We start from the raw sequence: 27639 nt of genomic DNA, 5'->3' as shown, positions 1-27639 counted from the left end.
CAGAAGTGAAAAACAATTTAAAAACACCTCAGTGCCAAAATATCTGCATTTGATGCCTGCCACCCATATTTTGCATGCCTGCTTTCTTTCATAAATTATTGTTCTCCAGGGACAAGTTGACATATTTTAGTGCATGGTGGGAGTGTGCCAAAGCTTGCTGAGCCTGTATAATGGTTGATTTAAACTGTAATATGGAACACACTCACATGCTGATGTTTTATTTTTAGGTCTTGTGGGTCATTTTAAAGACCAAATATTTCCATGCACGGAAAGGATTCAGTGTGGATTCACCAATGAGGGCCTTTAATCTCCTTCAGTACCAAATAGTTACCTTTTATTTCTTTGTGTTAGTCTCTGTTTAAATAAATGGGGAGCTTACACGTCCTGATTCAGGTAAACATTCCTGTCCAGGATGGCACATAAGCACATGCTTAACTTTATGCTTAAGTGCTTAAAGTTAAGCATATGCTTATATTCCATTCTGAAGAGAGATGGATTTACGTAAGTCTTAAGTGATTTTCTATATTGGGGCCATAGTCTCGATGTATTATTCTATGCTTTATGAGGAGAGGAATACAGTTCAAAATACATTTTTAAATGTATACACAACTTAAAAGTGGATATTTATTCAATGTCTAATAGTACAGTACTTAGAAAGCTATTAACATTATCTTAGCAGTGATTTTTGATCTTTTCCTGAATAAGCAATTTAAATTCTGAAATGCCAGGATGAGGATTAGTTAAACTAACCATAGTTTGATAATCTCGCATTTTATAATTATTGCACCTATTAAAAATAACAACAGAAAAGAAAAACAGTAATTTCTTAAACCATATATGAGATTTTCAAGAAGGAAAGGCATAATATGATTCTTAAAACGTATGGAAGAGGAACCAAATTATAATATTTGTGAATATGGGATACATTAATTCAATGGTGAAAAATTACAGTAGACACTAAATTTTCAAATTACAGTTTACTAGAATATGCACAATATCAGTTAGGTTTCTGAGTGCATTAAACAATTTTAAAACAAAACAATCCACCCCTGGCGAAAATAGAATAATAGAAACAGTTAAATGTCGGTCTGGAAAGGACTTTGAGAGGTCATCTAGTCTAGCCCCATGCACTGGGGTAGGTCCAAGTATACCTAGACAATCCCTGATATATCTGTTTTATAGTTGAAAGTTTTTCCTAATATCTAACACAAATCTCCATTGCTTCAGATCAAGCCCATTCTTTCTTGTCCTGCCTTTAGTGGATATGGAGAAAAATTGATCAAAGTCATCTTTTAATAGCCGTTAACATATCTGAAGACTGTTAGCAGGTCCCCCCTCAGTCATTTTTCCTCAGGACTGAAGATGCCGTGTTTTTTTTTAACCTTTCCTCATAAGTCAGGTTTTCTAAACCTTTTATCATTTTTGTTGTTTGTTTTTCTCTGGGCCTGTCTCCAGTTTGTCCACATCTCTCCTAAAGTGTGACCCCCAGAACTGGACACAGTACTCGAGCTGTGCCAAATAGAATGGGTCAGGTACCTCCTGTGACTTACATACGGCACTCCTGTTAATATACCTCAGAATATTAGCCTTTTTCAAAACTACATCATGCTCTTGATTCATATTCAGTTTGTGATCCACTCTAACACCAGATTCCTTTCAAAAGTAATGCTGACGAGCCAGTTATTCTCCATTTTATAACTGTGCATTTGATTTTTCCTTCCTAAGTTGTGCTTTGCACTTTCTTCACTGGATTTCATCTTGTTGAATTCAGAACAATTCTCCAATTTGTCAGGATCTTTTTGAATTCTCATCCTTTCCTCCAAAGTGCTTGTGACCTCTTTCAGTTTGGTGTCATCTGTAAATTGTATAAGCATACTCCTCCAGTTTATTATCCAAGTCCATGAATGAAAATATTGAATAATACTGGACCCAGGACTGATCCCTGTGGGATCCCACTACATACTTTCCTCCAGCTTGACAGCAAATCATTGGCAACTATTCTTTTAATATGGTCTTTCAACCAGTTTTGCACCCACCTTACATAGGTGCCAACTTCTGCTGGCACCAGTGGGTGCTTGACCCTCCTCTGCCCCCAGCCCCACCCCGACTCCACCCCTTCCCCAGAGTCCCCACCCCAACTCTGACTCGTCCCTGCCCCTATTCCAACCCCTTCCCCAAATCCCCACTCTGGCCCCGCCTCTTCCCCGCCTCCTCCCCTGGGTGCACCGCATTCCCGCTCCTACCCCTCCCCACCCCCTGAGCTTGTTCTGCCACGAAACAGCTGTTTTGCAGCAGCAAGCATTGGGAGGAGAAACAGGGATGCGCCGTGCTCAGGGGAGGAGGCGGAGGTGAGGCGGAGAAGTAGGGGTGGAGCGGAGAGGGGAACTTGGCTGCCAGTGGGTGCAGAGCATCCACCAATTTTTCCCTGGGGGTGCTCCAGCCCCGGAGCACAAACAGAGTCAGCTCCTATGGCACCTTATAGTGGTGAAACGTGTTTTTGTTTGAAAGGGATAATTTCTATTCACAGAGTATGAACCTGCTGGACATCTGAAACCAAATCCCCTCCATCAGTGCTACTGAATACAGCTTGTTAGGAATTTCTCAATGAAATTCTTTTTTTTTTTTTTTGAAAGAGCCAGTTCTTTAAAACTGAAACTTTTAGTGGAGATGTATGAGTTTCAACAAAACGTTCATTAAGGAGGTTTCTCAGGTTCAGGATGGAATGTTGAGAGAGAGACACCAAGACCCCCGCCATAGTAAAGCAAGTATCTGAATTAAACAGAACAGGGAGTTGAACTTGAGTCTCCTGCATCCCTGCTGTGTGCCCAAACCACCAAGCTATTGGTTATTTTGGGATGGATGTGTTTTTCTTATTTTGAGTAAAAAATTATCATTTTATCTTGAAATTTCATTCCACTGTGGAAAAAAAATAAATTTAGAAACCTCAATATTTTTTTGAAAAACAAAATTCTTGTTTACCAGCCAGCTCCACTGTTGAATGGTTTCAAAGATAAATTGATTTTGATCCACATCTAAGTTTGTTGCACTACTCATCCTTTGCTTCTCTTTTGTGTTTAAAGGCCAGAAGCTTTTACAGCCTTATTCTGGTTGACAGCATTAATAACTGTGCTTGGCTTGCACAACTCCAACATGGTACAGAACGTGATTTCTTTTTCTTTTCCCTTTATGCTTTATAAAGGGGTTCGGGTTATTAAAATTCTAAGAAATTCTTATTATTGAACTGAATAAACAATGATGATACACCTGATTTGTAATACTTAACACATATCTACCAGAAGTGTATGTCCTATATTCACAAAACAGATACCACAGACTCAGTTTCTTTTTCTATATGCATAAACCTTCACCTAGATGGACCATCTTTAAGAGATGAGGGGTTATTCGATCTCTATGTCCATGTAGAGTCTGATTCAGCATACACTGAACTCATTGGAAAAAATCCAATTGACTTCTATGGGCATTGGATTATGGCTCGACTCCTTGTCTCTGTCGAGACTGCTAGCAAAAGGGCTGATAATATCAGCTGGTGCAGTGATTTTATGGACAATGAAGCTTGCTCTGGACTTGAACTGAGGTCACTAGCTCGTCAAATTGATCAAGTAGTAACTATCTTTGGTCAGTGCTGACGAGGGCCAGGCTCCAAGATGTGCTATGAGATTTCCTGACATTTGCAAATACCAGAAATCATCATTTCCATTGGCAATAACAGGCCAAGGTGAAAGTAGAACGCTGTAAAATGTGTTGCATTGTTTCTCGTTATAAGAAAAGGGGAATTATTTTTAATGGAAGCTCTCAAGATTTTTCTAATCCAGCTCTAGTCATTACTAAAATGCTTACCCAGAAAAAGGTTTAACAAGACCTAAAGAAGTAAAAACAGTTTTTAGAAGTTCCACTGAAATAAATGTGAAAATCATTTTAATACACTGTAGGCTGAAATGAGTGAAGACAAATGCTACACCCTTATTTAAAGAAACAAAACTAAAAGTGCTGAACCTCGATTATGTATTGATGGCTTCTGTAATAATTCTGTAATTTCACTCTTAGACGTTAAGATTTTGACTATAAATGAGGCATAATGTTTCTTTGAATCAAGGAAGAAAGCTTTATATCAGAGACATTTTTATTAATAATAATACTTTGCACCTAGCTTTCATCTGAGGATCTGAAAGCCATTTACAATACTGTTAGCCCCAATTTACTGAAAAGAATAGACTCCCAGGAGTCTTGACAGCAGGTATTCAGCTAACTTGTCCAGCACAGCCCCAGAAGGATCCAGAACTGTGCAGTGGAGACCCACACATACACTTGGGGTATTAGGAGTCAGGCAACACCTCCACTCCGTTGCCCACCCCTTCCCCTCCCCTCCGCTCCCCTCAGCTGCAGGGAGGAGCCAGCCAGCTGACAGGGGCAGAAGCAGCCAAAGCAGAAATCTTGGGTCTTCTAGAAATGTGAAGAACTTTCTACAGTTTTGGCTGGCCTGCTCTGCCCTGTGCCAATTGGCTGTTTGGGACAATCCTCCAGCTTCCCCTTCCTCAGTCTCTTCACTTCAGCTTCATTCCAGCCCTGCCCCTCTTACCCTCTTCTCCCCTGCCCTGCCCCCTTCACTCCTTTCCCTTCCCTTCCATTTATCTGATCCCCCTCCCTCCTAACTAAACGCACCCAAAGTAAGTAAATCCCTGTAGAAATAACTTGCCATTTGCTGTCATCCTCATCCTCTTTCCCCAGCCTGTGTCAGTCTTGCCTATTTAGATTTAGGGCTAGTCTACACTAGAATTGCTACAGCGGCGCAGCTGTAGAGAGAGAGCACTCTCCCATCCGCATACTAAATCCACTTCTGCAATAGGCGGTAGCTATGTGGGCGAGAGAAGGTCTCCACCAACATAGTGCTGTCCACACTGGCGCTTAGGTCAGTGTAACTAACTTTGCTGTGGGGTGGCGCTTTCACTCCCTGAGCTACATAAGTTATAGCAACATAAGTGCTAGCATGTACAAACCATTAGAATGAAACTCTTCAGGGCAGGGACTTTCTACTACTCTGTGTTTGGACAACGCCTAGCGCAATTGGGCCCAGTTCTTGGCTGGTCCTTAGGCACTGCCGTAATAAACATGTCAAATAAAATAATAAAACAGGCTATTTTGTTCTAACAGATTGCCTGTAAAGAAGGGTGGAGTAGATAGTAGATAAGCACTTGACAGCTTGCCATCTAGCAGAAGCTAATCCACATTTAAAGCAATTTAAAGGAGGGTTCCTCCCTTTGCTTTTCTCCTGAGCTATTTTGTGGTAACTAACTCCTCCTCTTCATCTCTAAAGGCATCTCCACATCAATGACAGTGCTAATGAATTCTGATGGTTTAGTCCCTTCCCTTCTGTGCTCCTTCAGTTAGACTCTTCTTTGCCAGACATTTTAGCTTCCCCTTCTTGCTGACAAATTGAAACTGGGGTATATATTACTATGACTTTTGCTTCTATCATTCAGCATGTGGAAAAATAGATGTACAGATATTATAGAATATGAAGTAGTATTCCTATGGTTCCTCTCTCTTGCCTTCACATTATTAAATTATAAAGAAATACTGTCATCCTAGTCTCTTAGCCAAGTCATAGCAAGCAGAGTTATGGTTCCCTTGATAAATTGCAAAGCATTATTAAGTTTTGCTCTTTGGACTGAAAGTATTGGCCTAAAAGGACATCAACCACAGTCACATTGCTCTCGATTGCTGCTTAATTGCTGCTTGTTTGTGTTAGAGATCATGTGGTTTGATTGATCTTACCCTGCATTTGTCATTATAGTTACAACTTCCTAGTTTTCTCCTAGTACCTAGACCACAGGATGACTTTTAAATCCTGAATAATTTATGTGGCTGTCCAGTTAAATGGCTGAAAATAGTATTATATATTTAAGCCAATAGCTCAACCTTGAAATCATCATTTATGCAACCAAGGCATTAAATATTTATTTGAGGCTTATGTTGAAATATGAAATAGCAGGGCTTTTTAGAGCTTTTTTTAAAGTAAACAATGGCAAACATCCTAGGGTCCATCCATGAATACTGATTTTTCCCCCCCTCTTTATTATCCCCCCTCCCAATTTTTTAATGATCAGAATTCCATGTTTATGATTTTCACTAAAAAATGAGCCACAATTCAGCAGGCACATGCTTAACTTTAAGTATGTGAATAGTCTCATTTCATTCTTATTTTAGGTAGACCTCAGCGGAGCAGCTCACATACTTAGGTACTTGCTTGAAGACCTTGCTGAGTCAGGAACTTATCACAGATCAGGTGCAGCGCAGGTAGTGGAAATACAAGCTTCCTGACAAGTTCCTGCCAGTGGGCCTCAAGAGACGCCATCTCTTTGCAGGGGAGGATAGTTCAGTCACTTTTCTGTGCCTATTTAATTTTGGTGTCTACTGAGACTGCCATTTAGTGATAATTGTGATCAGGTGACATTTTCAAAAGCATCCAAGTGGCTTACGAGCCAAAATATCGTCATCTTACCTTGGGACTTGGATAAGATTTTCACAAATGCCTGTCACCCCTGCTGGTGACATGTGCATCTGCATTAGGGATTTGTCTGAGACTCTTCAACCTACCCCACAGAGGCAAGCAGACAGTTCTAAAGCCCTGGAGTCATTAGGCTTTATGACCCTGGCCTGTTTGTTTCTGTGCCATCGTGTGATTCATTTTTACCTCCCTAGATCCTTGTGTTCCTCCAGTAGCTTGTACATTTCAAAGTCAACGAGAGACCAAGCTGTTTTTCCCTAGTGAGTTGTATGTCAGACACTTCTTGCTAAATGGATGGTATGTCTTTCTCTTCTCTTTTTTGATATTTTATATAGCTGTAGATAAACTCTCAGTAAAGGATTTGGGGTTTGCTCATTCTTTGCTGGATAATGCAGCCAAAAAGCTCAACACCTGAGAGATGTCAAATACGTCTGGAATAGGGTCTCCAGGAAAGTGTTACACTATCACTATAAATACTTAAAGGGTTGATAAAATTCTAGTGAGAGAGAAGTACAGGATAGTCCTGGAAAATGGCAAATGCTCAGAAATAGGCCTTTCTTGTCTTTCTTGTGTTGGTGAAATCTCTGCTATGTGGTGATCCTCTACACTTCTAAATTTTGCATGGCAGAGGAGAGAATGTATTGCTATTTATTGAATGTTCACATGCACCTATTCGAAGACCCTGTTCACATAGCTTATGGTCGAGTTTGGGCGTGTACACAAAATAAACACATAGCATGTCTATGGGCAAGATTACCCGCTGATGTAAACTGACATCACTCTATTAAAGCAGATACAGAACCCAAGCCTAAATAGACATAGATGCATATAAAAATACACACAACAATTGACAGTACACATGCGAGGTGCTAGAATAAGTTCTCAGTATTTGTCATTGAGAGGCTTCTTGGAAGAACTGTGTTTGATGAGGGATTTGAAGGAAGACGAAAGGGAGTTTAGCGCATAAGCAGACAGAGAGACCCTGGCAGAAGAGGTGGAATAGAAGAAGGTTCAACAATGAGTGTGAGAAGTATTTAAAGGAGGAGAAAGATTCCATCCTGGTCCTCACAACTTTGTTTGGCTCCTTGCAGGCGGTTTGACCTTAGTAATCTTTTCTGACCCTGCTGTCTGAGATTCTGTGATTTTTAGAAGCTGGTTGGAGAGAGTGATGGGTATAATGGAGTGCTTTGCCAGATTGTAATTGTAAAGGCCATATTTCTCACTATGCAACCATCAAAATGCAAAGGGTCAGAAAAAGTCTTTTTTTCTTTTTCTTTTTTTTTTTTTTGCAATTCAGCTTTTAAAGTGTACTGAAATACACTTCATTTATTACAATTGCCAGCAGCTTTCTGTTTCATATCTTTGTTTTAACAAGTGGCAGAGTACCGAGCAAGTCTTTTACACTTTATATGTGGTATATAGTATGTATGAGTTTAAGACCCCATTTCAAGGTGTTTATGCCAGGTTTATCTTTGATTTCTGTGTAAACAATTACAGAAAAGAAAAAACAAAACAAAAAATGGGCTCTGTTCTCTGTGAACTTAGATAAAATAGAACTACTTCAAAGCATCTTTGCCTGGACATCCACAAATACATTTCAAACCAGATAATGAAGGAAAAAAGGCTGAAGGAACGCATGCCAGCTCCTGTTGTTGCTGATGGTTGTTTTTTTTAAGGCAAGTGGACCATTTACCCTTGCTCCTGACTTCTGCTGCTATCACTGTGAGAAGAACACAATCAGAACACTTAATCCACCTCTTTGACTTGGCTTCTGAGTATAACAAGAGCAGAGAAAGAGACTCATTTTCTGCTGGTGTAAATAGATGCATCTCCATTGATTTCAATGGAGTTTTGCTCCCCAAACTTACTTATCAAGCAAGAGCAACTCAGATCAGGTCAAAAGGGAACTGGAAATGGCCATTATTTTAAACTAGAAACATAGTCACTTCTGTTGTATGATTTTGTATCCATTTGATATTGTTTTTTAGCTATAGTGACAACCTCAGTTAGATTGACATATGTTATTGTGGGGATGGAGGAAGGAAAACTATCTGTATTTACATGTTCTTGTAATTTCTTGTAAAAGGAGTTTGGAGCGGGGAGAGAAACTACTTAAATAATACTCCAACAAAAATCAGGAATGGAACACAGAAAGAGGTGAAATCTTCACTTTTAATTATTAAATTGAATTTTGGGTATTTGTTTTTAAATCATCCATTTTTAAGCACCCTGGTCAGAGGCTTTTGGAAACTTAATTTTTCCTCCTCCTAGCACATGAAGATCAATCACCTCCGAGCATATGGTGACACCACTGGCAGAAAATGTTTTGGCAAAGCCTTTCAGGGCATCAAAAACAGCAACATTACAACCATCCACATGTGATGATTATGTTGAACCTGGTCTCCTGTTGTAACCAGACTGTTCCTGCCCTGACAGATGCTGATGAATAAAGCATGAATCCACATTACAACCTTCCCAGCTATTCTCCTTATGATCAAAAGAAGAGGATTTTCACTTCATGGCTTGGCTGGTGATCTAGTGGAAGCTTGGGGGATCCAGTAGGGTTGGTCCAAGTTTGAGCCCGGGAACGCTTACTCATTCCCCTGGCTCACTTGAAGTAAGCCCTCTTGGGATCCCAAATAAGAAAGAAATACAAAATAACTTCTTGAAGAGGCCTGAGTGCTGCTTGTGACCAAAGCTCACATGATCAGTGTCTTGCTTGGGTGTAGGCTGTTGCTGTGCGCCCCCAAAGAAGGGTGCAATAATGTCCTTGGATGTGGCGCTCACTGCAGTTATGATCTCAATAAAAACGCGCTGTTGTAGTTCACCTGGCATTTGGCTATATCTTTTGAGACCTGCTGGAAACACAAGGCAGGTGTGGAATGCACTTGTAATGGAAATTTACACTATAGAACACCAGTGCCCTGTGAGCTGCGTTGGCTGCATGCTGGCATGTGGGGTGGAATTCTAGGTGTTGGTTTTTAATCCACTCAGTCCTAAATGGTTTGTGCTCCAGAGCCCTAAGAGACTGCCTCTTTCTCCCGCCTGAACTCAGCACCGGAGCTGCAGGGCTGCAGGCCGAAATGGAAAGGGAACTGCCAGCTGGGTATCCGCTGTGAAGTTCCCTGACTCTGGATCACTCTTCCAGCTCCTTGATCAGCCAGACCCAGATTTGTTCTCTCAAGGATTTAGTGCAAGGCTGACCTGTTTTTTGTTTACTTTCCAGGCATGTCTGGAAGGAGCATCTTGATTAGTGGCTCTTAAATTTTTGTATTGGTGACCCCTTTCACACAGCAAGCCTATGAGTGCGACCCCCTTCTAAATTACCTTTTTTAATGTTTAACACTATTATAAATGCTGGAGGCAAAGCAGGATTTGGGGGTGGACGCTGACAGCTCATGACCCTCCGTGTAATAACGTCGCGACTCCCTGAGGCGTCATGACCCCCAGTTTGAGAACCCCTGATCTAGATGGTCTTGGAGGTAGCATGTGGATTTATTATTATTTTTATTTTTTGTATTAGAGTAGCACACAGAGACCCAGACTTGTTCTATGTAGGGACAGATATTATTGTTGGCCTTTAACAAATAATAATAATCAGGATAAACTATTGCTAATTGAATGTATGCATATCCATTTTATTCCACAGACAGCGCTAACCCAGCTAAGAGTTTTCGATTCTCACAAAGAGTTTTCGATTCTCTTGTCCTTACGAAAGCTGTGTAAATAAAGAGTGACAGGCAGAAATGAGAGCCTAATTCCACTCCTGGCAGGAAGGTTATTCTATCCCTTGGGAAGAAGGTGTCCTCTTCTAAGGCTCTGGTAAAGGCTTAGCTTGCTGAGTGCACTACAATGGGTAGAATTGTTGTTATTCCTAGTTTAAAAGTACAATGTAGTGAAATAACCCTATAATTCCATATGATGCAGAAACTCAGGTGCCTCGGAACTATACCATCGTCTAGATTTAGAGCTGCCAAGTGGTGTGGGGTTGCAATAAATAAACAAAAAGTAGCTCAGAAGAGCAGCATGAGGGGTGTTTTTGACACATTCTAGAAGCTCTGTGAAAAAGGTTTTCACTTAATTCTCAGGAGATTTATTTACTTTGCTTTTTGTTACCTACTAACCAGTCATCACCAGTATGGAATTGTATGAAGTGGCTTAGGCCCAGACTTTTTAAGCTGTTTTGGGGAGTTGGGGCGTGGGGTCAGGGCCACAACACCTACAGATTTGGGAGCCTAAATCTCTTTTTCAAAAGGAATTTAGGCACTTAGGGGGGCCTAAATTCCATCAATTCCATTTAGATTTAGATTCACAAGTGCCTAAATCCATTTGAGAAAAGAGATTTAGGCTCCAAAATCAGTTCGGCGCAGTGGCACTGAGCGCTACGATGCTTAAATACCTTAAATACTCTGCCTAAGGGAGCTAGCAGAATAGACTGGTTTCAGAGTAGCAGCCGTGTTAGTCTGTATTCGCAAAAAGAAAAGGAGTACTAGTGGCACCTTAGAGACTAACCAACTTCCTAGGATGTTGCTATCTGGTCTTTGGCACTTTCATTCTTTCTGCCTCCTTCCCTATCATGATTATCTCCCTCCTCCATTGTCCTGCCCAGAGGCAAAGAAACCAACAAGGATCCCTATTTTTATGAGTTTTCCTGAATAATATTTTATGGTTTGCCCTCTTGTGTCCATCATTTCTGAGTTGCCTGACTGATATAGTATCTACAGTCCTATGCCTCTATAAATACCGTAAAGGCTGTGCAATTAGGCCAACTTTTGCCTTTAACTTAAATCAACCTTTAACTTCAACATAGAAAGCTAGTAGATAAATATACTGCATAATGCAGAGCTTAATTCTTTGTGGGTAATGTTGGGTATTTAGGTTGCTCTTTGACTCTCATGGATTTAAGTGCCCCATTATCTCATCGGTGTGCACACAACTTGCATTGAAATTCATGATGGTTGCATGCAAAAATCCCTTCATACCCAGAATCTCCTTTGTGTTTCTATGTCATCCAGAATTATCTGAAATCCATTCCTCTTCTGTTTCTCCAGCGCTTATTACAGTATCATTAAGAGAGAGCGGTTGTACATTTCTCTCCTTGTATTCATTTTGAAAACTATAGGTTTATTCAGAAACCTAGCAATTTTTGGTCAGTTTCTTTGTGATTTGACCATGCGTTCACACCTCAACTAATCTCTCTGTTTTTCTCTCATCTATTGATACAGTAACTAACTGACACTGTCAGACCGCCCTGGCTGAAAGCCAAGCTCGATATCTCTATAACTCCCTGTGTGCCCCTCAGCAGTTTCAGCTCTGCATGTTCCTCACACTAAGCTCCATAGTAGCTCATGTCTGTCTTATCATATTTCTGATTCTGCTGGCAAGCAGCTCAGTGCCTTTGACCAAACTTTAGTTCTCCTAAGATGGTATCTTTAGAATGTGCTGATGGGAACTCAAGGATGGGGCGGGAGGGGACCAACAACAAAAAACAGGTGGGTGTGTTAGTATTTTTTTTTTTTTCATTTTAATCATGACATTTTCTCAAGCATTTTGTGTGAGCGTGCAGGTGTATTACTTGTATTACAGCATCACTGTTCTGGGTACTGTACAGACACATATAAGAGAGAGTCCTTTCTCCAAAGATCTTATAGTCTAAATAGTAGACCAGGCAGAAAGTGTGGGAGAAAAGATGTAATGATATCCTCGTTTGGCAGAGAGATGAGAGGCACAGACAATTTAAGGTCACCCAGGCAGTCTATGTGACGGAGAAATTGAACCCAGATCTCCTGAGTCCCTGTCTAGTGCCTTAACCACGAGACCTCTCTCTCTCTTTTTTTTCTAATTTTTTTCTCATTTATTTCTATCATTGCAAGTTATTTTTAATAGAAAAATGCAGGTACCTGGGAAATTTTTTTTTTTTTAATACTTGGCCTTCAGTACCAACCCCTTCGTTACTGATGACACTAAACATCACCAAAGGGGAAGTTTTAAAACTGCAAGTGTGTTTTCCAACACGGGATCCCCATGTTACTCAACTTGGGCAAATAGAACTAGAGTGCTCACTTTCACTTTCTGTGTGTGTTCAGTCTCACTTTATGGTTTCTGTACACAAGCACAATTCTGTATTACTTGGGTTTCTAATAGTGCAGGAGTAGGATTACATTGTGAAACAATCCCACGTCTTCATTGCTGGCATTTTTGGATCATGAAAGCATTTGTTTGATTTTGTAAAAACCCACATGGCCATATTCTGAAGTGTGGCTAAGGAGCCCTCAGTGTAGCCCCGGAGCAAGGAGTCAAAAGATGCTAGTTGCAAACCCTTCTCTGATCATTGTCCAGCTCAGCAGCAGGCTAGGGTCCCCGTGTAGTGTAGTCTGGAGGCTGCTGTCAACTGTGCCAGCTGTCATTGGCCTGCAATGGGCATTATCATAGAAGAGACTCACAAAGGGGGCCCTTTCCCTTGGCTCTGTCCCCTGCACTAGTTCCCAGGAGAGGAATGGTATAGGATCAATCGTAGTTCCTGTGCGCCACCTAACTATTGACTAGGCTGTTTGGTGCTAGCAGAGCAGTACTCCAAGCTCATCCAGAATGCATGAGTGGTGGATATAATAAGCCAGGGGAGGCTTAGCCTCCCTGGCACAGCCGCTGGGGCCGCGGCGGCCCTGCCTGGTCTCTCCCTCTTCCGATCTGTGCGCCACCTCTTCCCCAAGGCCCCCACTGTCTCAGTGAGTCTCTCCATTCCCCACCACCTCCCAGAGATCCTTGCCACTCGCTGTGTCCCTCCTCCCCTTAACCCCCGAGAGGCTCCCCCCGCCTGCCATGTCCCTCCTCTCCTCTATCCTGTCCCCTGTGAGCAGTGGAGGCCTCACGTGGGAGAGGGGGAGGAAAGGAGGGACATGGCGAGTGGGCTGAGCAGGGAGGGGGCGGGGCCTGGGGCAGAAGAAGCAGGACAGGTAGATAGCCTCCCCCAGGGGTAGGTTTACCCACTGCCCATGCCAGAATGACTGTGAGGATCTAGCCTTTTATTTGCAGGCGGTTTCGCTAGGATTATGTTATTGCAGTTTCTCTTTAACTTTGACTAGCTGAATCTGTGTGAGCTTGCCCTGTCCCTGTGGGCAGTGGAGGCCTCACGTGGGAGAGGGGGAGGAAAGGAGGGACATGGCGAGTGGGCTGAGCAGGGAGGGGGCGGGGCCTGGGGCAGAAGAAGCAGGACAGGTAGATAGCCTCCCCCAGGGGTAGGTTTACCCACTGCCCATGCCAGAATGACTGTGAGGATCTAGCCTTTTATTTGCAGGCGGTTTCGCTAGGATTATGTTATTGCAGTTTCTCTTTAACTTTGACTAGCTGAATCTGTGTGAATAGACTGTAGTGAGAGATTGTCCATTTAAACTGTCCTCACATGCGTGGCCATGTGTACGTTTCAGTGTCTTTAAAGAAGGTATTGGGCCAATTTTTATCTTTATTTATTTTTTTAGTACAGTACAGTTTGATACTTTCTTATCCCTTTTTGGAATAAAAGGGAAACCTGCAGCAGTCTGGCATGAGAAAATCTCTGCTTGGAGAAATAAAAGAAAACGGAGAGAAATGAGAAATCTTAACCTGGACTTGCTTCTGAGTTTGCTCTACAGTCTACACAATTCACTTTGTTCGTCCCGAGTTCTGGGCTCAGATATCTCGGTCATATCCTCTGACTTTCTGTAAATTGTGTCTGGAAAAATGACATCTGCTGGGCTTCTCTTCTCTCCCTGTAACTAGCTGGAACTCACCACCTAATGGGAGACCTATAAAAATGAGCCATGCTGCTAGCTAATTCTTGAAAGCTGTGCACCAAATAAATCAAGTTTCTGCTGAGCCCTGCCGAGTTGGTTAGAGTCTTCAGCAAGAGCAATGAAAACAATGATCAAAACATTTCCTGGCTGGGTATTAAAGATGGTTAACCAGCATAATTAGATCAGAATCCCAATGACTGAAGGACCTATTGACCATACAATCTGGCACAGAAGAAAGATGGCTTTCTGTAACAATGAAACAATGCTGCTGCTTTTATTACTGGGTTTATATTCACACAGTGTTGGGAGTTTTTTATTTTAAGCTATTCTGTACATTCTCTTCTCTGTAAAGAGAACTAAGCGCAGGTGCTGAGAGAGGAAAGCTGCTACTGTAGTTAAAAGCTCTGATCATTAAATAGTGAGACAGGAAAATATTTGTTAAATCAAATAGAGACCGAAAACTTTGGTGTAAAAATATGTGAAAAACTGCTGCTAAAAAAAATAAATCTTCAAGCCCAGTAACAGAGTTTTTCTACCACTAAGCAGATGTTGACACAATACTGAGTCAGTGAAAGTTGATCTATTTTCCTGAGAGTGGCTGAATTTTAAAGCTGGGGCCGTAACATTACAGTATATCTTGGTCATAGATAAGATCTGTGAATTATATATGAAGGATTAGACCTCTTGAATTAGTTATGACCCCAAAAACAGATCCATTAGATCTGTCTGATAAGGCATTATGTTTGCAATAATGTTCTGTTTACCTGAGATTTTATGGCTTAGCCATGGTACTTAAGTTAGTTAGGATAATGCATTATAAACATTTATCTCAGCTTTTTTCTTTTTCTTTTCTTTTTCTTTTTTTAATTTTTCAGCTGCTAGAGCAGGAGTGGGCAAACTACAGCCTATGGGCCGGATTCGGTCTGCGAGCCATTTTAAGCCGGCCCACAAGCTCCTGCTGAGGAGCAGGGTCTGGGGCTCGCCGCACTCCAGCTGGGGTGCTGGGTTGGGGGCTGTACCATGCACCTCGGCCCTGCTCTGGCGCTCTAGCTAGGGCACCGGGTCGGTGGCTGCACCACGTACCTCCCGGAAGCCACAGCATGGCCCTGGTCCGGGGCACAGGGTCGGGGGCCATACCACGTGGCTCCCGGAAGCAGCCCCATGGCCCTGCTCTGGCACTCTAGCAGGGTCAAGGGCCGCTCCACGCGAAGGGACATGCCACTGCTTCCGGGCACCGCCTGAGGTAAGTGCTGCTCGGAGCCTGCCCCGCTGAGCCTCTCCCCATGCCCAAACCCCCTGCCTCAGCCCTGATCCCTCTCACAGTCTCCAAACCCCTGAATCCCAGCTCAGAGCACCCTCCTGCACCCCAAATCTATCATCCCCACCCCAGAGCCCGCACCCCCAAGCAGAGCCCTCACCCCCTTCCACACCCCAACCCCAATTTTATTAGCATTCATGGCCCACCATACAATTTCTATTCTCCGATGAGGCCCTCAGGCCAAAAAGTTTGCCCACATCTGTGCTAGAGGGACCCAAGAGCTTCCTTTTCGTTTTAGCCAAAACAAAGAGGATGAGGATATGGTGAGGCAGGAACTGTGGATATTAGGGAGGTCTGACAGAACTTCTGGAACATCCATCTCTTATGAGCATCCATTCTTGCTGCAGCGAGGTGTTTTTCCACAAAGAACTCTAGCTGCTACCCCACATTGATTGAGAGCATTTCTGGCCTTCAGAGTTCAGCTAGCTTGTCTTTAGAGGATATGAAATAATTGCTTCTTTGTGGGTAGGGGTTATGGAAAGTTTTTTTCCCTAATTGCTTCTCCCCTCAGTCCCATGAACCTGAGTCTGCACACACACAGTCACGAGCCTGCACCAGGAGGCTACTGCTGTTCCTGCCCCAGTCAGCCTGCGTTCCATTGTAAAGAGCGTGACGTGGAGTGTCTCAACTGAGTAAAATCCTGGTAGCTAAGCGCATTTCCACTCACTGAGGATCTGCCCCCAAAACTTTCTTACAGATTTAGCAGTTGGGCTCCTGAGGGGATACCTCAAGAGCCCAACTATCAAAAGGCCTATCAAATGAATGCACACAAGACACCCAATTGGTAGTGGGCTGTGGTCAAATAAGTGAGCCATAGGTGACTGCTGAAAAGGTTCTGAATTTCCTACAATAAATGTGGATGTTGCATGTTTATATTTTAAATGGTCTGTGAATTGCTGGATGTCCAATTGGTGGCGCAGCGGGGCTAAGGCATGCTCCCTATCCGGCTCCATGCAGCTCCTGGGAAGTTGCCTGTCACAGGGGCTCTGCATGCTGCCCCCACCCCAAGCACCGGCTCCGCAGCTCCCATTTTCCCAGAACTGCAGTGGGTAGCGGCTGTGTGCAGAGCCCCCCCGCGGCCGCCCTTCCCCTTAGGAGCTGGAGGGACATGCCAGCCGTTTATCCCGGGAGCTGCTTGAGGTAAGCACCGCACAGAGTCCGCACCCCTTATCCCCTCACATGCCCCAGCCCTGAGCCCCCTCCCGCATCCCAACTCCCTACTGGAGCCTACACCCCCTCCTGCACCCCAACCCCCTGGCGCAGCTCAAAGCCCCCTCCTGTACTCCAAACCCCTCATTTCTGGACCCACCCCATTGCCCTCACACCCAACTGTCTGTCCCAGCCCAGTGAAAATGAATGAGTGAGGGTGGGGAAGAGCGAGTGACAGAAGGAGGAGTGAGTGGGGGGCATGGCCTCGGAGAAGGGGCATGACCTCAGGAAAGGGGCGGGGCAAGGGTATTGGTTTTCTGCAATTCGAAAGTTGGCAGCCCTGTCTGTGAAGTGCTGTTTAAGAACAATGTCCAGTTCTAAAATAGCATCTTTCAGCCAAGGGTCTCAAAGCACTTTCAAAGGAGGTGAAGTATCATTATCCCTATTTAACAGTTGAGGAAATGAAGGCACAGAGGTGAAGTGATTCATTTAAGATTACATACTAGGGCATTGGCATAGATACCAGGTGCCTTTCCCCTCTCTGCACCCCAGTCCACTGGACTACCTTTCTTTTAGCAAGAGCAATATACTTTCTGCTAGTGTCTTGGGATATGAGCTTCTTGAAGTGAATACCTTTAAAGGAGTTTAAATTGTGTAAAAAACCAGTTGTCTCAGAATACAGCTGATGAGAAGGTGAGGTTGAAGGTGAGTTGCCTTCATAGCAGGAAATACCAGTTGCAGAGTGCCCACTTTTCCTAGCAGTTTGTTCTGGACCAAAGTGTGTGTGTGTGAGTGGGGGAGGGTAGTGACAATCTACTACTAGGACACAAGTTCCAAGATGCTTCATGCATTCATGTGGTAAACGCATGAGGGGAGGAGAAGAGAGTACGTGTGTGTGTGTGTGTGTGTGTGTGTTAAGAAAATCTTGCAGCATGCTTTGTAGGGCAAATAGGCCAGAAATATAAAAGCAGAGAAAAGTGAATAAAGTAAAGGAATAAAAGACTGGATTGGACGACAAGATGTAGTTCTGTGAAGGGAGACATTTTGGTTTCTGCTGCTGAAACTGATAGGGGCTGGAAATGCTGTGGTTCTCAGCTCCTGTATAGACAAGACAGAATAGTGGTGTTCATGGTATACTCCAGAAAGCACATTGAAACAATGGAGAACTCCTTGGACAGATTTATAAATATTTGTGCTCAGAGGATAATTCCCGATAAAGAATGTATCCAAGCACTTTTGAAAATCCCATCTTTAGATTTTGTTTTGCTATTCATGGAATACCTGTGAGCAGATCACAATCACCTTGAATTTATTCATTAGTAGAAAGAATTAGATTAGTTGTTTTGCTAATTATTTATAGTTGATTGTGCATACCTCTATGCCAATATTTGGTATTCGTTCTTGAACTGTTGCTAGGTTGAGATTTGGTCTGATCAAACATGCGCTTCTGGTGCAAAATAGTCTGTCCATTTAAAATTCAGTTTCCATATATACACACAGGGCTTTGAAATTTGTATTCTACAAATATTCATGCCAGTAGAACCCAGTCACACAAAAGTTCACAGAAAATAATGCAAAAGGGCAGAAGCAAATTATTTCATAAAATTGAGCAAATGGTCGTGAAATGTAGATAAATAGAAACAGGCTTTGTCAGCATTCACTCAGTTCTACTAATTACATCATGTTTAGACAGCAGTCTATCTGCATGAATACTCTGAGTGTTTAACTTGTACAATCTACAGCATCCGAAGGCAGTATGTGTTCTCAGATACACAGAAAGACTGGGGACTTTTTTAACCTCCAAGACTGTAATAATGAATCTTTTATAAATTCATTTGAAACGCAAGAAAAATATGGAAGCTGACAAATAGAATATGTTGGCCTATGAATATATAGGACGGCCAAAAAGCTTTTATAGAACTAAGTAAAGAATTTAGGCTCCAATCCTGCAAAACATCCCTATAGTGAAGATCATGACCTCCCTAAAGTGTCTTCAGTTGATCTTAGATCCTCAGTTGTTCTTACTAATAGTGCACATGCTTAGTCGGGGGTGGGAGGTGGTAACTTTATGAAAACCAGCAGTCTCAGTGGTGTGAATAACTTTATTTATGTGGTTCAATGTTTGCAGGTTCAAGGACTTAAATTGTAAGTTCCTTGGGACAGGGACCTTGTCTGCCTGTATTTCAGCAGACTACTCTCGACATTCACGTGCAATTGCGATGCCACTTAGATTAGGTCTGTGATTGTAAGAAACATGTGGATGCTGAGGCTGGATCTTGCCCTTGTGGTACTACGGGCGCCACAGCAGTGGGACTAAGGAATGACATCAGAGAAGAAGTTTTCTGAGCCAGAAAAACTAAACTTCTGCTTTTTGTATGTGCTCTGTCTGTCTTCTGCAGCTCAAGCCAGGTCAGAACAGTTGCCGAGACAGTGACAGTGAGAGTGCCAGTGGAGAATCGAAAGGATTCCATCGGAGCAGCTCTCGGGAAAGACTCAGTGACGTAAGTAAAACTCCGGAGGCCAAATACTGCCCTGAGTTGCATCATTTTTTTTTGAAGGGTGTAAATCAGGGCAGAATTTGGCCCCCAGGGGGCAAAGTGCTGCTAAACCCCTCCTGCCCCGGGGGCGGGGGAGTCACTTGCTTGCAGCCAGTTGAAAGAAAAGGGTTGCTTAATTTTGCTAAGTTGCAATGAACTAGACACTTGTAACCTCTGTAATATGGGTAGCTTGGTGTCTTAGACCACAGTGACCTGTGCGTAAGATTCGAGCTCCCAAACCACTACGATATCGGGATTAACAGGATGAGAACCACCATGATAAATATCAATAGATGTGGAGACTCTGGGAGTCCATGAGAAGAAGCGACCACAAAGTAATACACTCACAAGTTGTCAAATGTCCTTTTATTAACAATTTCGTTAAGCAGATAAACGACACCACGACTACTGCAAATACTCAGATAGAGATAAACCATAAGTTGTCCAGCATCAATGATTTCATGCTCCCATCTCCTGGGCAAACATCGAAAGGAGTAGGATAAAGATCAGGTGGCCGTCCCTGGTGGATGTCTCCTAATATGCTTCCCTGGCTAGGCAAAAGCTTTTATCCTGGTTTTCTTTTATGCCCACTACGCTCATGCATGTGCATGAGAGTGACATCCCCTCTTTCTTTATTTGTGCTTCAACACCCCATGAATTTTAGGGTGACCCATCTCTCATAGGCTAGCCCCTTCATCCCCCTTGTTCTCATTAACATATACATCAATGAGTTACCCTAGCAACTTGAGGTTATTACCGAGTCACCTGAAATGTTACTGTCGGGCATTTTGTGGCATTAACTGGTACATTGTGGCAGATTTTTCTAGTTTATTGCTGCATAGTTCCAGAGCATCAGCATTCAAACCCATCTTTTACTGTAATCTCATAATCTACTGATACAGGGCTCTTATCTAGTCATGCCAACCTGCTTGAGGCCTCTGTGGCTTTCTGTGGACAAGTTACATATCTCGCAGACCTAAAGCGTGCAGGCCTCGTGTTAGTTTTATTTTACTTACATGCCTGATACACACTCATCAGTGATACATACTCAGGGGTGAAAGTAATTTAAAGGATTTACCGGTACTCCGGAGTCCTTAGGAGGGGGCGGGGCCTCAACCTGAAGAGGCGTGGCCTCTATTGGAAGAGGCAGGGGCTTTACATCCCCGGGCCCTTTAAATCAATATTTAAAGGGCCCGGGGCTGCTACTGTGGTAGCAGCAGCTGGGAGCCCCGGGCCCTTTAAATCACCCCGGAGCTACCAGCTGCAGAGGCGGCTGGGAGCTCGGGGGAGATTTAAAGAGCCCGGGGCTCCAGCTGCCGCTACTGCAGTGGAGCCCCAGGCCCTTTAAATAACCATCGGAGCCCCGGGGGCTCCCGGCTGCCACTGCTACCCAGGAGCCCCAGGCTCTGGCAGAGCTTTAAAGGGACCGGGGCTCCGCTGCAGTAGAGTCAGCTGGGAGCCCCTGGCCCTTTAAATCACCGCCAGAGCCCTGCTACTACTGGTATCCCAGACTCTAAATTGTCCCTGGAGCCCTGCTGCCGCTTCGGCGGCTATTTAAAGGGCCTGGGTTGGTGGCTGCGGCAGGACCCCAGGGCCCTTTAAATCACCGCCCGAGCCCCGCCGCCGCTTCCCCAGGCTGGTTGCAATTCTCTGGTGGCAATTTAAAGGGCCTGGGGCGTACCGGCTTACTTTCACCTCTGTTCATACTGATACTTTACCAGCGAAACGCCGATCTAATCTGTTACCCATACATTGATTACAAAATTATCTGATTATGTATATAATTAGCTACTCAGTGAACAGTAGTTTGATAAGTACTGTAGGCTCTTCCCCAGGATGGGAAGAGGGGGGGAATATATTTACTGTAGCGAATTTCGTGCTTGCAAAAGGCATCGGGGAACTGGGGAGACTCAAGTCGTTTTCATTCACTGAACAGGTATAACATGGCAAACAGCCGCACAAATTTCACCTCCACTGCTCGGCTAAACTTCCCGTTGAAGGAGCGAGCATTAGTAGTGAGAGGGTATCTCCATGTAAAAAACAAAACTTTCTTCCTCTCTCTGTTGTAGAGTATTAACCATTCACTGATTAAACTATGCATTAGTTTTTCAACCAATGCCTAGAATGGGAGTAGACACATTCTGGGAACAAAATTGACCTTCTTTTGCTGTCATCAGATCATCTAACCTGGGGGTGGATTTTTTTTTAATACAATGGCTCATATATAGGATATTCAATTGGTCAGATCCTCAGCTGGTGTAATTCATCATCATTTCACCAGACCCACTCCATCTGAAGGTCTGCTCCTATATGTCTAGTGCATAATAAATGATACCCAAGACTCAGAAATAGGTGTTCAAATTTGGAAGACAGGTAACCTAGGGTGGCTTGCACAGACGAGATGAAGTTGAGCAGAAATGAAACTGAGAAAAGAAGAACTTTTTTAACCCATTTTCCTGACAAATGTAATCCTCAAGGTACAGAGCTACTTCTGGCTGCACTGTGCAGTATAGCTGGAATAGCCTCCTAAACTGCTGGTGTGACGGTATGAAACCTTTTCTCTCGCCTTCCTCCATTATTTTAGCGGCCCATCCCTCCCTTAAACTCAACCTTCATGGATGGCCTCATGTTAGTTTTAAAGCCTGCCCTTTATAGCCAGGCAGTAAGGCTGTTATCAGTGCAATAAGGTACCATCAAAGGAGAGGAGATTGACTTCAGCAAGTAATTTGAGATTTTCCATTGACTTAGATCTTTGTCAACACCCTTTCTACTTCACTGTTGTAGTCATGATTGTGTCATGTGCCTGCACTGCAGCTTGGGACTGACCAGAATATTTTGCACTTGCATAACCTCTTCTATGCAAGCCTTGCAACATACTCAAGATGGAGACCCAAGACCAAGACTTGTCGAACGCCTCACAGCAAGTCAGTACCAGAGCAAGCAGTAGACCCCAGTGCTCCTGATTCCAGTCTCCTAGTTTTACATACATGCATCCTGTGTTCTCTGGCAATACATTGTCTTCAACCTCACAATGCAGATAATGGAAAGGAGAAGAGAAACACTTTCAGTTCCCATTAGACACCCAAGAGATCACATGAGGACTATATTACCAGCTAGTGGGGATCCCAGCAATAATCTCATTAATATTTTTTAAATTTATTTTGCCTAAGTTGATAGCAAGCCCTGTCACGCTTTGATAACATAGCACAGTTTAAATACGCCTTTTCAAGAGAGCCATGGATCGCTGTCCACTGCTGCCAGTTCAGCTAAGACCTAAGAAGCATGCATGAGATGGAGATCTTGTTATCTGGGCTTGCAGTGGCCTCCAGCCTTTTTCGGATTCTTTCAGTTATGAAAAGTAAATATCATTGTACATTTCCTTCCCAGGCTACAGCAGAAACCTTTGTTTTTTAAAAGATGGATTCCCAGATAACGGCTGTGATAGTTTCACTTCCAGCTCTGTGAGATCCCACCTTGAATTCCATTCTTACAAACAAACAAGATTTGAGAGCTTAATAGTTATTTTAAAATAGTACATTTGAAAAGGTACAGGCTTTCTGACTGCATCTCATTTGCCAATGCTGATGGTCCTGAAAAGAACAATAGATGAGACTAAGATCTCTCTCTCTCTCTCTCTTTCTCTCTCTCTCTGCAGAATTTTCTCTGACATAGGCACTTTTCACCTGGGGAAAAATACACAAAGAGATTGTGTACTCTGTGGAAAATATGGGTAATATTTAAAATATCTCATTGAGATCAGCCCATGGGTCACAAAAGTAAATCTTGGACTCTCAACATGATGAATTTCTATTGTGGTAGTCTTACAAGCTAGAACAGTAGGCATGGTTCCTGCATGAAGATGTATAATGAAGGGAATGTATATATTTTAGATGGATAATCCATTTTCAAATCTCTGGTTGTAAGTAAGTTGTTGATCTAGAAATGTTAACTTCATGAGCTTTAATGAGAAGCCTAAGTGATAGCCCAGTGACAGATGCAGAAAGAGGGAGATAGTATAATTAGTAACCAGTTTGCAAACTCACTTGTCAGTGGCATCATTCCATCTCCTGACAGGTATCTTTCAACTGTGCATTTTATAAATGTGTCTGCAGTCCTTGTGTAACACAGACATTAAGTCAAAGTGTTTTTACAAGGGATCATTCCTTTGCAGCCTAATGAGATCCAAGCAGATAATTTGCAGCACTTGCAAGAGTAGTGATCAAAACCAAAAAGAAAATAATACAATGAAAAGACCATGTTAATCAGGAGACTTTTCTCATAATGAGTTTTGAAATAGCATCAGAAAGTAGGAAGTGGAATTGCCCGATGTTCTTGTCAAATGCAGTGCAGTGAAACTGATTTCCGTTATCTCTTCCTGCACCCCCTTTCCCTCGAATGCTCCAAAAGAATTTAATTAACAGAAAACTTGACCTCTGGTAAATTAAGGATAATGATTACCTGACAGCTCCTGACAGCAGCTGTTGGACAGTGAGCTGATAAATCTTTGTTTGAGTTTGTAAACCTGTCTTCCACCTGCCCCCCCCCCCAACACATTCTCTCTCTCTCTCTCTCTGTATTTCTTCTTCTCTAGTCTTTTTGAAATAACAGTTTACTCTCTGCTTTCTGGATAGAGCTAGCCTCAGGGCTCTAAAGCAGAGAATTTGGAGACCTTCTTCTTACATGTAGCTGGGAATATATAGGGCGCTACAGTCATTTTAATCTCATCAAAATCTTGCCAGTAGTGGAATTCATTCTGTTGAGATTTTGCTTGAAGACAACATGGCAGTGCCTTTTCTTTTCCTCAGCCTGGAACTCACTCAACTTTGATTTCCCTTTTTGAAATACTTGAGATCACCTTCCTTCCCTCGGTTGCCAGAGGAGGTAAGGGAATCCTTGGGATAAAAAATCAGCATATAGAAGCCAGCAGGCCTGGATGGTAAACATCCCAGAGTGTTAAGGGGATTAGCCAATGAGTCTACTATATCACTGATTATTATTTCTGACAGAGTAGAAGTGTCAACATACTGCAAAAATCCCCACAAAAGCTCGATCCTGGGCACTCTGGCTTCAATGCAGCAAAGCAGTGAAGCAAATTTAAGCATGTGAACTTTAAGCACAGGAGTTATCCCATTGAAGTCCATTCTTGTATCTTTCATGGTTCATACAGCCTTAACTTTTATGCACACCGTACAAATGTGGATAGTGACAAATAGCTGAGGAGTCCTGGCATCTCTGATCTATGTGACTTGTTCTCGCTCTCTCACAGGAGTTATATGATTACTCTAGATCATGGGTAGCAATAGTAAAATCTGCTATTTTTCTCCTCCATGGTCTCAGGTAGGAGATGGTCTTTATAAGGAATGACGACTCACCAATGGCATCAAAAGCATGCTGTTTAGAACTCCAGTTTGGTAACCGGATGAGAAACATCTGGGCCGGAAAAAATAAACACCCTGTTCCATCTTTTACCCAACCCCCTCAACATTCTGCACACATGGCATCTCCTCTGGTTCTGCAGATCTCATCTCCGGGTCTCGGAAAAGCACATCGCTTCTCTCTTGGTGCCTCAGTTTCTCGTGCTTTCTGGCTGTGTGTTTCCAAGTGCATAGGGTACCCAAAGCCAGTGAGGAGATTGTGCTGGCGACTGAGGGAAGGGAGACCAGCTTCAGTGCCACGCAGGGAGATATGTTGAGGTCTGATTAAAGAGTGAAGGCACCAGGCCCCAACAAAGTCAACATCTTCTCACCCGCCGCATCAGTTTCAGCTTCAGATATTAGAACATTTGCATTTCTCTTCCTCCAGCTTCTTCTACAATAATGTTCAGCCCAAAAAAAATCCAGAATGAGGGTTAGTCCTTGAGTTCTCAGCTGTTAAACTCTTAGCATTTCCTCTCCTTCAGAATATTTTGTTTTGTTGGAGGTATCAAAATTGGAATAATACCAGGAAACTGTGTGTGTGTATGCTCACACGGGCGGGCGCACAAGAAGCTGATGGGCTGCATGTTGTCTTTCTTTTTTTGTCTGAGTCTGAGAGCTTAAATGCTTTGTTGCATTATGTTAATTTGGCAGTGCAATCAAATTCATGTCGTAATTAAAGCTGTCAGTTGGAAGGCAAGCCAATCGCCGAGAAAACACAGCATAACAAATGAAGTGAAATGATTCTGCGTGTAGCTATACAATGCTTCGCCAGGCATGAAATTAAATAAGTAATTTGATGTTGACATCAGAAATTGAAATGATACCCACTGTTCCTTCATTCAGTCAGACCTGCATAAACAATAGCCAGAACAAATATGTACAACACAGCCCTTCTCCCCACCCAGCTCCCCAAGTAATGCACAATATATATGCAAAATGGGTATAACTGTGCCTTCCAAGACCCGAAGGATGCAATTTTCTTCGGTACACAATAAGCTGATACTTCCAAGAGCATTACTACTACTTTGCTCCTGGCCCCCAAGTTTTTTTTCTTGAAGAAGAAGAAGAAGAAGAAGAAGAAGAAAACAATTTATTTTAAATGAGAGCCTCTGCAAGACCTGTGACTCAGATTTTGCTCATGGGCTTCTGATGCAGGCTTCTCCTGGTGGTTGTGTGACTATCAGATAGTCTGTATCAATGTTGTTTTTTGTACCAGGTGAAATGTGAAACCATTTTATCTAATATAGGCGCTCTATGTGCAGGAGAAGTAATGTCATCCAGTGCAGGATCGTGACTCAGCATGGGGCATGTAAAGATGCTGCATGCATTCAACGGTTTGTACCAAGGCTCGGAACAGGGTAGCAAGATCATTTAGCTATTGAGAGACATCAAAAAGGTCAAAGGCTTTCTGCTTACATAGTCCTTGCTTCGGCCTGTATGCCCTGTCAGTGCACAATGCAGCTAAGCTAGACTGGCAGGCTTTCTTAGCTACATGCTTGTCACAATGCACAAACTCCCTGTGCAAAACGTAGTATCCATATCTGGCTTGCAATGTTCCAAGGGTCATAATGCAGTCAAATCAAAACCAAATTTCCCTAGAAAACTGAAAAGCATTTCTCTTCAATTAAGGCCATTTCATTGCTAAATTTCAACTTTCTACCCATAGCCTTTATAGCACTGGAGCTTTTCATGGAAAAGGTCACAAGAATTCTATTGTGGTAAATATATTGGCTTACTCTTTTTGTACTTGATCTGAGCCATTTTTGCTGAAATTTTCACCAAACCCTCCTTCTTTTCCCCCTACATTTGGGCAAAATCCAGTCTTGGAAAATTTCAGCCTTGCAGGTGCAAGTTTTATAAAGTTGCAAGTGTCAGAGAATGGAATTAGAAGGGAAATCATTGTCACCTAAACTACGGCAGCACAGTAAGAATAATGGTACACCTATAATACTTTGCAGTAAAGTCGTAAGGTTTATACAGCATAAAATAGACAATAATAAAATAAAATGCTAAAATCCAGAGCAAATGACATCCTTTAAAAGGGAAAAATAAAGGAGGATTAGCTAATGGAGTCTGTCTGTGGAAAACAAGAACATTTCTGATCAAGCAACATCAACTATAATCTTTCAGCAGTGGGGATGCATGAGCTGAAGGAGAGCAGTAAGGGGAGTCAACTGCAAACCTTTACAGCCACCACAGCCCAGGATCAGTCATGTGCTCACCTAAGATGTCATAGTAGAACCCCTAGAAGGTGGATGTTGTCAGAATACAGGTGCCCTTCAGGATATGGTCAAAGGGAAAGATCTTTCAGGTAACCATGGATCCAAGAATGAATTGCACTGAAGAGAACCACTTCAACCCTCTTTATTTGGTCCTTAATTGGTGAACTCTCAATAGTATTCTGAATTATTTACAATAACCTCGCTGTGACTCTTCAGCTTGTTGACACAATCCAGCTCTATTGAATTCACTGGAAATTGTTACAGCATAGGCCTCAGCAGGCATTAATTTCTCTCATTGGTGTGCTGCAGTGATCAAAAGTTATACTTACTGTAAGACTGAGCCCTAGCACAGAGAGGACTTCCTGTTAGGGCTCCCTGCAACTGCTTTTGAAATAGTTATGGTGTTGCAAACACTACACGTTTTCTCTGAGCTTGTTAAGTCTTGTCCATGCTATTTCCGGCATTCTTTATGGTGTATTATTGCAAGTGAGACTGTCAGGGAACAGAAGGATTGACCAAGCTGTGCAAGTTAGAGAGAGCCTTGATGACCCAAGGTGGTCTTTTCCATCTCCCTGACTATAGAGAACGGTTCTCTACATCATATTTTCTTGTGTGTTGTCCAGTCTGGTTTGAAACTTTTCAGGCAGTGGGACCATCAGCAGTTGGACAGTGTGTGCTATAATGTAATGGATCGGGATGGC

At 42.9% G+C, this 27639-nt stretch overlaps 1 protein-coding gene across 2 annotated transcripts in view; it reads left to right on the top strand.

The window, feature by feature from the left end:
* Window positions 1–27639, top strand: part of AUTS2 (activator of transcription and developmental regulator AUTS2) — a 971187-nt gene that overhangs the window by 429232 nt on the left and 514316 nt on the right. For both annotated transcript variants that reach the window (XM_077836749.1, XM_077836748.1), the window contains exon 3: window positions 19162–19263. In XM_077836749.1, the coding sequence (XP_077692875.1) occupies window positions 19162–19263 (102 nt within the window). The remainder of the gene's footprint in view (window positions 1–19161; window positions 19264–27639) is intronic.

Source organism: Eretmochelys imbricata, chromosome 17 (assembly GCF_965152235.1).
Source record: "Eretmochelys imbricata isolate rEreImb1 chromosome 17, rEreImb1.hap1, whole genome shotgun sequence".
In the NCBI taxonomy this organism is placed as follows: Eukaryota; Metazoa; Chordata; order Testudines; family Cheloniidae; genus Eretmochelys; species Eretmochelys imbricata.
Note: the sequence above shows the minus strand (reverse complement) of the source record. Positions and strands in the feature narration are given on the sequence as shown.